The sequence below is a fragment of the Lepidochelys kempii genome, chromosome 21 (assembly GCF_965140285.1).
Source record: "Lepidochelys kempii isolate rLepKem1 chromosome 21, rLepKem1.hap1, whole genome shotgun sequence".
Lineage (NCBI taxonomy): Eukaryota > Metazoa > Chordata > Testudines > Cheloniidae > Lepidochelys > Lepidochelys kempii.
Genome location: NC_136400.1, coordinates 17,056,184 through 17,068,431, shown reverse-complemented (window position 1 = coordinate 17,068,431; position 12,248 = coordinate 17,056,184). Strand labels below are relative to the sequence as shown.

Here is a 12,248-nt window from a genome sequence, read left to right as displayed (position 1 = left end):
CAGTGCAGACAGCACCGCCCCCAGTAACTGGTGCTGTATCTTTATCTTATCATTAAGCTGTTGTCTAGTCTGTCGTGATGTTGTCGATCTGAGCTGGGGGGCAGCGGGGATCCTTAGCAGGAAGTTCAGCCCTACCTGTGTGTGCTGGAGCTGGTACTTGGGATGATCCCATAAATCACTGTGATTCGACAAGCAGGTGCTACCATACTGGCAGGAGCAGCAAGATGGCAAAAGCACTTTTGCCCGAGAAGAAATGTCCTGGTCGTGCAGACGAGGCCAGAATCTGCGAGCCCGTGACAGACTGAGCAGCTGCTCTCTGTGAATGAGTGGGTTGATGAGAAAGCAGCACAATGCCTAGCAGTGTTTGTGGCTGGGGATGGCAAAGCACTTTACCAGCAGCTTCCCCGTGCAGAACGTCCTAACCTGCTGGTGCAGGAAGATACCAGACTGGATTCTGGACCTGATTACACCTAGAGCTACAAATTTGGAAGCAGATATTGGGGTTTTCTTAAAGGTAGCAGCTGTTAATTCCCACCCCGAAGGTAGGGTGACCAGACAGCAAATGTGAAAAATCGGGACAGGGGGTGGGACGTAATAGAAGCCTGTATCAGAAAAAGACCCCAGAATGGGGACTGTCCCTATAAAATCGGGACGTCTGGTCACCCTACCCGAAGATGACTCCTTTGCAGCTCTTCAAGGGCTAGGGAAGTGGCAAAAACATGGGAGGAATCCCAGATGCAAGCTATTCGCAGGCATCCCATCGGTGCAATGAGAGAGACAGTTTCCTGAGTGGACCTCGGCCAGATGACATTTTCAGGTGATGTGGCGGCAAAGGCCATTGGAGGTGGAATTGCCCAAGCAAAGGGAAGCCACACCCAGGGAAACAAGTAGCTGATGTAAAGAGTCACCTCTTACTATGTGTCTGGGGGCATTGATGGCTGGAAAATCACAATGCTGCTGGACCCAGGATCTGAAATAAGTCTGATCCATGGTGAACCTCCAGTGCTGAAGGGGAAGAAGATTTGTACTGCAGGAGTTAAACTGGGAACTATTAATCATCAGCCACTGCAGACAACAGGAGAAATCCAACGCCCTCTGAACCAGGGGTCTCTGCATACAACATGGACTTTTCTTGTGTGACCAGTATTTCTAGTACTATGGGGCTGGGAGTGGATTCTTCCAAGGACAAGAACTCCTGGTGTGTTAACAGAATACACTTGGCCCTGGATATTATTTAGATTGCCCTCCTGGATGTGGGCAGGAGGAAGTCTGGACACTGGAGAGCAACTTCTGATGCCTTTGCGGTTCCTCTAACACAGCTACAGGGGGAGGGAGAGGAACGGCTCCTGGGTGGCTCAGAATAAAGTGATGGTGAAGCCAGGTCATCCTGCAGTAATGCCCCTAAGGATAAACGACAGGTGCAGTGACCCTGTGGGAGTGTTTGAAGCTACCGAGATCCAGTCAGGATGGCTGTGCAGCTGAACTCTGGTTTGAGCTGGACTAAAGCGGAGTTTGGGTAAGAGCAATTCATGTGACTGACCTGGAGATGCAGCTGTGAATTATCAGACGCGGAGGTCAGGGTCCAGTGTAGCTGATGTCTCAAAGCCTCTCACAAGGGCAGAGTTCAAAAGCTGGGAAGCAGCCTGGTCAATAAAAGAGCTCGGGGTTGACTTGACAGACAGCCGTAGAAGGTGATGGACAGAAGTGCTAGTGTGTTCTCCAGGACTAAAGGAGTGCTCGGGAGATATGATCGGGTACAACAGTCGATTGCGTAAGCCAGGGAGTGTTCCCGCCTGGGATTCCCTGGAGCATCAGGTCGCAGTGAAAGAGAAGCGAAATCACATGCTGGAGGATGGCCTGGCAGCAATCTTCATCATCTGGGCAGCTCCAATTGTAATTGTGATAAAGCCCAATGGAAACTTGTGGCTCTGCACTCACTACAGGGAGATTTAATTCACAGACAGTGCAAGGCAGCAACCCCTTTCCGCACAGCAAACACACTGGACAACATGCCAGGAACAAAATCTGTCAGTCATTTGGGCTTGGTACCTGGAGGTTATCGGATGAAAGGGGCACCTAAAAACCAAAAGAAAGTTGCCTGGTGGCCCCCTATGGACTGGTTCTGTTCTGCAGACAACCTTTCGGACTCACGCGTGCCCCAGGGACGTTGCAGGGGGCAGTCAGGGGTCTGAAAACAGCCTCACATACTTAGATGATTTCACGTGCTCTCACCTGGTAGGACTCTAGAGCTTGTTATGGAGTCAGGGTTTAAACCTGCAGGAAATGAAGGTCAGTTTTGAGGGGTGGCATCACCTTCCTAGGACGTACAGTCAGTGAGGCCGGGCGGGGGCCCCTCCCCCAGGAACGGAACGTGATAAAGGTTCCCACAGACCTGGAGGAGGCCCAGCGGTGTGTTGGCCTCTGCACTTCTAAAGGAGCTTTGTAAGGAATGTAGCAGGGCAGGCGGCACCCCACTGCCAGGTAACCAAGAGTAACTTTGTCTGGACAGAGTGACACCCAAAAGCGCTTGGACTCCGGAGGAAGGACTCCAAACTCTGCTGGGCTTCAATTCCGGGTCCATCCCATCTGGTCGCGATACCCCAAGATGCCTTAAAGGCTGCTGCCGGGTTTGCGCTTGAACAAATTGATGAGCTCAGTAGGTGCAACCCCAGTGGCTTTTTGAGGTGATAAATTAAATGAGAGAGTAACCAAGTGTTCGGCTGCCCAACGGGAGCATTTGGCTATTGTGGCGGCCCCCAAGGCCCATCATCCCTGTCTGCTAGGTCCAGGATTCACAGTGTACACACACCCCAGTGCCCTGCAGTGGCTCCTTACAAAGCCCTGCCCAGGGGGACGCCCATGGAGAAGGATTTACAAACTGTCCAGAGATACGTTCACCATGAACCTGGAAAGCAAAATGTGGCTGCAGATACCTCCAGCCAGGCGAGGGCAGTGAGAACAGCCTCAGTCTGGCCTTGCGAGGACATCTGGCAAGAGCAGCCTAAAGACCCTTAGGTACATTTGCTGTGCCAACAGACCCACGCAGGAGACCCAGACTGGGAAGAGTCAACGCAGCTCAGGAGTGACTGGCTGGCGAATGAAGGCAACAGGACCATCTTGCCAGCAAGTTGACAGAGAACAGTACTGGAGTGTCTTCAAGCTAATGAAGCAGCAGGCCGCCTCGGGTACGGAAAGACACTGAGCCAGGGATCGGATAGATTTTGTTGGCTGAGTATGGCTGCTGATGTTAAGGACCAGATACTTTCCTGTCTTACCTGTCAAGCAAGAAGAGGCAGAACTCCCTTACAGGAAATGCTCCAAGCTAGTATGCCCTTGGGAGTGCAGACAAATTGACTTGAAAGGCTCTCTGCGAGAAACCCCAGCTGGAAATCAGGATTTGCTGGCAACATACGACACTTTTCACAGTATGGGGTGGTGCAATCAGTGGAGGATGAAAGGACTCTGACAGTTATGGCTGCATTGATGAAACACCTAATGTTGCATTTCAGCCCACCAAGCTGCGTCTGCAGTGAGCAAGGGAAGGACTCTGAATCACGGCCGTTACATGGGGTTTGCTGACAACTCCAGCTAACCAAGGTGAGGCCCAGTGCTACGCACCCGATGAGTAATGGGGGAGTGGAGAAAGTGAACTGCACCACTGGATGTATGCTTAGAGTCTTAGTCAGTGGAGACCAGCGAGAATAGGGTACAAAGTCACCGTTTGTCATCTTTGCATAGAACACCAGCCAGCACTCAACTACCCATGGCTCTCCTTACGAGATTATTGCTGGACTCCTCAAAATCCAGGCTTCCCTGTGAAGTGATGTTCAGGCAGCAAGAACCGACAAGACCCTACCTGCCTGAGGACAGCAACCCAAAAGGTGGAGGAACAGATGAGCCAGAAGGGAGCATGCCAGGCAGAAGATGTCAGGAAAAAGGAGCATTACGTGCCATCCAGGAAGGAGAGAAAGTGTGACTATGCAGCTGGAAAAAGCGGCCTGGAAAAAATCCCTAACTTACTCCTTTTTGGAGGGGACCTTTCATGGTAGGTAAAAACTAAACAACTTATCCTTGCTGATACAAAAAGCAAGAGCTCACTCCTTTTAGTGCATGGAGAACTGGTGCACGGATTCACTGAAAGAAAGGGGAAAGCAAACAATGAGGACATTCCACCACCATCTCATATTTGGAGGTACCCCAGCAGGTACCTGTGGCTGGTAACAGGAGACTGGCTGTGGAGGAGGAATTGCCAGGTGCCCTTGGAACCTCAACACACTACAGTCTCCAACAGACAGTCTGTCCACAATGGATAGGCCTGACCTAGAGGACATGAACCCTGCACTTGCTGATATTCTAGATCCAGCCATGGGTGATGTCTCCATGACTGAATATAGGACTGGAGCAAAGCAGACGACCTGCATTCCGAGGAGATACTTTTTTAAGTTCTTTAACTAGAGGGAAACATTGGAATGATCACTGCAGACAGCACCTCCATCAAGAGATGGTGTTGTATCTTTAGCTTCGTGCTAAGTTGTTGTTATGTATATTATTGTGTTGATCTGACCTGGGGGTTTAGCAGGAAGCTCAGACCTGCCTGTATGGAATGGAGTTGATACTTGTAGTGTCCCAATAAATCCCCATGATTCTATAAGTGAGTGTTATACAATCATGCTAGCAGCTGGTGACCCAGCAGAGGAGGAAAAGTAACTGCTGTCACCGTCCCCAACTGCTTCTGACCTGGAGGAAGATCAGCTGGGAGACTCGATCCTGCCCACCCCCTTGAGCTACTTAAGGTGAGCCAACCCCCACATGCTACCAGCTGTGTAAGCGTGCAAGTGAGCAATTGGGAATTTGCGTGTGTGTGTGTGTGTGTGTGTGTGTGTGTAGGGGACAAACAGGCAGGCTATTTAGTTTCTTGGGTAGGCAAAAGGCGGGGGGAGGACTGAAGGGAAATAATTTAACATTTTTAAATGAACAAATGCTGAATTCTAACTGCCTCTGTGACTTGTTCCCTGACCACACGCTGGGCTTTCCGCTCCTGTGGGGAAACATTCCAGCTAATGTGTTTGGGGAAAGCAATGTCACTGGACAATGTGATCGCTACTCCCTGGTTGGGTCCCTGCCGTGCACTGGGATTAGCCTTGGTCTTAAAACTCTCTCCGGTAGCATGCCGGGGCACCCCAATGCAAACCAGCATTCTAGGCACTCAGGTGCTATGGGCCCTAGCCCAGGGCAGGTCCAGTGTGCTCCCTGCCATCTGCCTTCAATGCTGCACTCCTCCCAGAGCCTCACACACCCTGCCTTTCCCCCCAGCCCTCTCCCAGCCGCCAGGGAATCAGCCCCTCCTGGCCCCCCACCACTCCTAGTCTGGGAAACAGACCAGCCCCAGCATTACCACACTGCCCCCTGCTGGCCTATCCCTGCTCAGCTGAGCCCTCACAATTGCCCGTGTTAAAATGCAGAGGAGAGGGCCAATGGCTGCAAGACCCCTACACGCTGCCCCCTCATTCCCTCTCTCTCCTCACCATAAACATGCCTGAGCCTACCAGAACTCCTCCAGCACAACCAGGGCTGACAAGAATTATTATTAAGCCCACCTAGGAATCCTGGTGTTTGAACAGTAAAGAAACAATCAGTAACAAAACGCACAACTTGGTTATTCAGCCTAAAGGAGCAAAGGGAGGTGCAAGCCCAATGTCAACAAACCCCCCTTTTCAGGTTGCTTTTCAATGTGCCAAGCAAGGGGCAGACTGTCATCCACTGCGGGGAGGTTTTCCTGACATCTAGCCTTAGCAGACCTTTGCTCAGTCCTTTCAGACCCACTGCACATGCAGCGGTGCTAGGACTGGGGAGGCAGATAGTCATAGCCCCCCATCTTTATAACACAGGCCCAGTCTGGGGGGCAGGGGGCAGCGTTGGCAGGCACAGAGTGGCGGCGGGGAAGCTGATCGGTATCACAACCTACGAAGGGTTCAGCACCCTTGTGCAAGCCCCACAGGCCTGCCTGGCATGATGTAGCACTGGGACACCCCATGCTCAGCTCCTGGGGTGGCGTCTTGGCCAAAGCAGGGGGCATTCCTTGAGTGCATGTGAGGGAATGTTGTCAAGTGCAGAACTTGTCCAGCCGGGGCGGCCCATTCCCTGCAGCATTCTGAGCCTAGGCAGTCGGCTTGGGCAGGCCAGGCTTGGCTTTTTGCTTTTCACACTCCTCCTGCTCTCCTCCCCTGGGCAGCCAGTGTACACAGACAGATGCTGCTCTCTAGACCTAGTGACTCCCTCTAGTGAGCCTCATTTAGCTCTTATCTAATTGTTGCAAGGGGTTGCTGTGTCAACACAGAGTGCCTAAGCACCAGCTGCCACCTGATGGGGGACTCCCTGCAGGGTTAGCCTTTGGCCATCTGTTCACTTCTCCAGTTCTTTGCTAGCCCCTTTGCAAGGCCCTGGTGCATCTGCTCCAAAATAGGGAATTCTTCCTTCACCCCGGGGGAGGGGGCCTGCAGGCTGCGCACACAGAGCGGAGGGAGATCGCTAAATGAGGATTTTGTATCAAGAAAGACAGAGAGAGGGAGGAGGCTCCTGGCCTGACAAACTCTCAGATATTTTATACTGGGAACCATGAAGATACAAGCTGATGGGTTTGAAAGAAAACCCCTCTGACAAATGGGGCAGGGCACCTGGAGTCAGCCCAGCGACCCTGCAATCGATGGGCTGCACAAACCACACCAGCTGAGGCTCTGGCCTAGCTTATCCTCAGGTTGTGAGGTCAATCTGCTTGCACACCCAGTATTACCACGGCATCACAGTCAGTCGCTAACGAATTCAGTATCACCACACCTTTGGGAGGTAGGAAAGCTCTGTCCCCGGGGACTGAGGCACCCGCAGAGGAGGTGCTAGGTCTACAAAGGGACTTTGGTGCCTAACTGCCCCTTTAGGTACTTTCCAACATGTAGATGTCAAGGCCTTGCCCCTGCTCTGTCTCTTTCCCTCGAGGCCCCGCCCCTGCTCCACCTCTTCCTCCCAGATTAAAAAACAACAGACGTGCGGGCTTTTCCAATGGTACCCGGACACACAAGCTGAAACCTGGCCTGTCTGGGTGAACACCGGCCGGGTGGCAACCCTAGACATCACTGAGCTCCTCAAACCCCTGCTCCCCTGGCCACACCTTCGTTTCTGCCGGTGCACCTCGTAGGGGCCTATGTTCCTGCCAGGCAGCAGAGTCCTGACCCCACTGAGCTGCTTGGCACTACGCTCACACCTAAGTCCCGGCAGGATTCTCAAATTAAGCGTCGTCCCACCCATCTTGCCCAATAGGTGTGCTCAGAGCATGCCTACCGATTCCCCTCTCCCAAAAGACAACAGGGAGCAGGCAGGTTCAGAAGAGAGAAAGAGTGTGTATGGCCCATGGCCCGTGGCTAAAGTGCTGCCCTGGAGCGAGGGAGACCTGCTTTCACACACCCCTGACTGACTGGAACAGGGCCTTGAGCCCAGGAATGCTCTACCCACTGGGCTACACAGTCTGTCTCTTGCTCCATGAATATTGCATTACTGGCCCAGAGGAACGGCCCCAGCAGGTGAGATGGAGCGAGATACACCCAGAAAACCCCTAATCGTGTGGTCAGGGGCCCCCTGGGAGGGAGGAGACCCGAGATCAAAGCTGTGCTCCACAGCAGGGCTTTGAGGGCAGGTCTCCCGTGTGCCAGGTGGGCACCCTGGGCTATTGGCAGGAGCAGGAGCTGACCTGGCATCTAACTCCAGGAGCGGGTTCCAGGCTGGGAATCCTGAGCGGAGACGGCCCGCACTATCTAAGAGGGGCAGGGCTTGGGCTGGCCCATCTTCTGAGCACCTCCTACTAGCTGGTGTAGGTGGCTCCTTGCTCAGGGTCTGTCCTCTGTGAATGCCTTTCTGAGCTGCCGAATCTCCCTACAATGCATTGGGGAGCCTGGGCGCCTGGCTCGGGGTCGGGGGGCTGCGGGGTAGCTGGGTGCCAAGAAGCTAGGCTCTCCCTTGGGGATCTGGCCTGAAGTGACTTGCCCCTGGGTGTCTGTGGCCAGGCTGAGACCCGATGCACACAGCCATCCTGCCACACCTGGATGAGCACCCGCTGGTTTAAACAAAGGCAGAGAGAGGAGGGTAGGGGCCTTACCGTCAAATTCGGCCTGCCCAACTCCCACGATGATGATGGACATTGGCAGCTTGGCGGCCTGTGGCAGAGGAACAAAAGCAGGGGGGAGGCGGGAAGGGGCAGAGGTTGCGGGACAAGGGAATTGGAAGACAGGGAGGAAGGAAAGAAAAAACAAGAGTTTAAGGCACAAAGCAAAAACCACTGTCAGCCCCAATGGCCTGGGTGACTCTGAGCTCTGAGCCCTTCTTAAGCTGTGTCCCGTCTCGGCCCAAGCAGCTTTCCACCCTGCCCCACAGAGGCCTGGGGATACCCCAATATGTGTTCCTTTCCATGCAAACATGAGTTTCCTCAGGGTCCGTCCACGTCTCCACACACGCAGCCCCAGTGTGGTAGGGAGGCCTCTGGACGTCACGCACATAGCAACAGCCAGCAGCGCTAATGCCATTGATTCAGCCAGGGGAAACAGGCTGCCAGGGCGCAGGCATGCTGCGCCGTCACTGGATAGCGCAGGGCTTGAAGGGGCTTTCCAGATTAATAAGTAACCAGCCCCCAGCTGCCACGGTCCCGCTTGCTTGTGTTTGCCCTGGGAAACGAATAGCCACTGACCGGTGGCTACAAGCATCACACGGCTGCCCCAGTGAAGGCTGGAGGCAGGGTGACCAATTCCAGACACTTTTACGGCTAGAGGCCAGATGCTGAGCTGTGAAGCGGCAAAACTCCCCTGGAGTTAACAGCGATGCTGATTTACCCTGTGTGAATGAGAGGAGAATTGGGATCAGTGGGGTTACTACTGATTTACACCTGCATGAATGAGAGGACAAATTGTGCTCAGTGGGGTTACTCCTGCTTTACACCAGTGCTCCTGCTTTATCCAGTGTGAATGAGAGGGGAATTGGGATCAATGGGGTTGCTCCTGATTTACACCGTCACTCCTGATTTACACCTGCATGAATGAGAGGGGAGTCGGGATCAATGCGGTTACTCCTGATTTACACTGGCACTCCTGGTTTACCCCCACGTGAATGAGAGAGGAATTGCGATCAATGGGGTTAATCCTGGTTTCCACCAGCACTCCAGATTTATCCCCACGTGAATGAGAGGGGAGTCGGGATCAATGCGGTTACTCCTGGTTTACACCGTCACTCCTGATTTACACCCACATGAATGAGAGGGGAGTCGGGATCAGTGGGATTTGCAATGATGTGACTGAGGAGACTCAGAAACAGTGGAGCTGCAGCTCCTGATTCACACTGATTTGAAGGAAAACAGACGCAGGCGTGCTTCCCTCTCCTCCTCACCCTCACTCCACAGTCTCACTAGGTGTCACTGTGGCTCCACGGCTCGCCTACGCACCGATTCCATTTGCACACGGGGACTGGACGCTGAGCCCTGGTCTCCACTATGGAGCTCCCTGTCAGCGTCTACACCACAGCGTCCCTTGCCCGCTGCGCCGACGTACTAACCCCAGCTCCGTGAGAGCGCGTGGGGCGGTGTCGGGAGGGCGCTGCAGGCAGCGTAGACGCTGACAGGGCAATCGGGGAGGACACGCACCGCCGACACAAGGAGCGTAGGGCAGACGTACAAAAGCGATTTAATTACTACAGTGGCTGCCCCTGGACATAACTTAGGTGGACTCTGCAGTGTAGACTTGCCCTGAGGCGCTCATGTGCTGGGACTAGGCTCTAGTGGTGCTGGGCTGATACAGTGCTCTAACTTGGCTTGCCCAGGGTTGAGATTTGCACTGTCCTGGCCATTATCTTTTTTAATTCGAGGCCAGTTGCCATGAAAAGCAATTTCCTAACACTTCAACCTTGCAGGGCAGTTAAAGAGCCTTGAATTTATTTCAGGCAACCTCAATGCAGCGTCGTAACAAAACTGTCTCATCCCACCAGGTCCTGTCCCGTCTGCATGATACACTCCTTGTCCTTGGCCAAAATTTCCCTTCCTCCCTACTGTGGTGCAGTGTGTCAGTTGGTTCTCATCCTCCACCCCAGAGAAAGCTGCATTTCAGGGGTGCTGCATGTATATAGCTTGGTAGGTGCTCTGATATCACGTGGGATGAAAGATGTTACATGCATGTAACATTCAAGGCTAAATCCACATGCGTTTACCAACAGTGGAACTGAATTTGGTCACGTTGTTATACAGGGCTTCTAAGCTCAGAATTGGGAAATCCAGGCCCAGATTCTCAGCTCCAGTGAAGCTATGCTGATTTACACCCACTGAGGAGCTAGTCCTCCTCCTCTCTCCATGCCAGGGGTTAACTCATTTCCTTCCACAATAATGAACAAGTTTAGTAATGGGCAATTCATTTTATTTACAAGAATTTGCCCATCACGATTAGCTCTGAAAGTGACTGCAGCTACCGCAGGGCAGGGCAACACAGATAGCGTCTCCTCTTCTGTTTTCCCTTTATTAGGTCAAGCTCCTTTCATTTGCATATTAACAAGCTTTCTCCTGCTCACTCCCTGAATCCAGGAGAGCTGCACTGTCTCCTTGCTAATGAGTTGCCTGTCATGTAATTGGTTATGACAGCAGAAAATCGTATTGACACCGTGTGATTTCCATGCTGTCTCTCCAATTCCTTCAGGACCTCCATTTCTTAGCTACCTCACTCGCTGCTTTATCATCCAATTATTCCCTCCTTTTTCTTCCCTTCCAGCAATCACGGATTGTGTTTGCTATTAAACACAGGAGCTTTAATAATCAGAGCTCTTTGTCTGAGCTGATTTCTGGTCACACACCGGGACGTGAGATTTTATAAGAGCTAACAGCAATTCGTAACATTAAGCACCCCGAGGATCTCAAAGCGCATTATAAAGCTGGGTCAATGAGACCGTAAGTAAGAGAGGCTGGTCAGGAAGTGAAGTTGGCATGGAGTGAGAAGCAAAGTACTGTCACAGATCAGAATCTGGCCAAGAGATAGAAAACTTCTTTTCTTCCCAGGACTAAGAATGGAACCCAAGAGTCCTAACTCCCCAGCTTCATTGGTCTATACTCCCCTCTGAATCAGGGAACAGACATGAATAGCCCTGACCCTCATTCCCTCTGAGCCATTAGCATGCAGGCCCAGAGGCCCCTTGATATCTGTGGGAATTAGGAACCTATATTGCTTTGAGGAGCTGGGCCTCCATCCCTTCCAGAGCTGGGACTAGACCCCAGGAACCCCGATCTGAACTCTAAATATAAGCCACTCGGGCTCACTACAGCAGCTTCACAAATCAGGTAACTTCCCCACTAGCCAATCAGCATGGCAGATTGCCTTGCTAGCTCACGCTGCCATTCCAAGCATGTGTAAGAATGCCAGAGATGGCGATGTGGGAGACGGAAGGTCAAATGCTAAACCTCATTTGCACACGGCACATAATCACCATGCAGCTAGGCATTTAACATGAGTGACTGTCTCTCCCTAGTAACGGGCCTAGTGCTGGGAGAGCTGGAAGAAGGGCATTCATATTAGGATTACCATACATCCATATTTTCCCAGACATGTCTGGCTTTTTGGTTCTTAAATCACTGTCTGGGAGGAATTTTTAAATATCTAAAAACGTCCGGGATTTTGCCATTGTTATTTTTCTCCAAAGAAGAGTTGATCATTCAAGAAAGAGAGTGAATGTTGATCATTCGAGAAAGAAAGTGAATGTTGATCACTCAAGAGGGTGCCCGCTTTTTCCCCCAGCTCCCAGCGCTTGTGCTGTGAAACAGCTGTTTCGCGTGGCTGGGAGGGAGGAGGGAGGAGGGAGGAGGGGGAACTTGGCATGCTCAGGGGAGGAGGTGGGGCCGGGGGGGGAGTTGGGGAAGGGGTCCAATGGGGCAGGGAGGGGGTGGAGTTGGGGAGGGGACTTTGGGGAAGGGGTTGGAATGGGGGCGGGGAAGGGGTGGAGTTGGGGCGGGGCCGGGGGGGGAGGCGAGCAAATCCCCCCCTCCATGGAGTGTCCTCTTTTTTGAATGTTCAAATATGGTAACCCTAGTTAATATTGGCAGAGCCTGGTGGGGCTCAGGGCTGGAATAGCAGAGGGGGCTGCATGGCAGGATGGAGGTCCACTGGCAGCACTGCAAACGGGGAGCCCAAGATCTACAGCAAGGGTGCGGGCTGTGTATGAGGCTCAAGCACTATGGGCAGAAC

General features: G+C 52.7%; 2 protein-coding genes across 4 annotated transcripts in view; both read right to left on the bottom strand.

The window, feature by feature from the left end:
- Positions 1-12,248, bottom strand: part of CYB561D1 (cytochrome b561 family member D1) — a 433,261-nt gene that overhangs the window by 212,701 nt on the left and 208,312 nt on the right. The gene's annotated exons all lie outside the window — the stretch shown is intronic.
- Positions 1-12,248, bottom strand: part of CPNE5 (copine 5) — a 195,661-nt gene that overhangs the window by 12,318 nt on the left and 171,095 nt on the right. For all 3 annotated transcript variants that reach the window (XM_073320008.2, XM_073320009.2, XM_073320010.2), the window contains one exon: positions 8,144-8,201. In XM_073320008.2, coding sequence (XP_073176109.1) covers positions 8,144-8,201 — 58 coding nt within the window. The remainder of the gene's footprint in view (positions 1-8,143; positions 8,202-12,248) is intronic.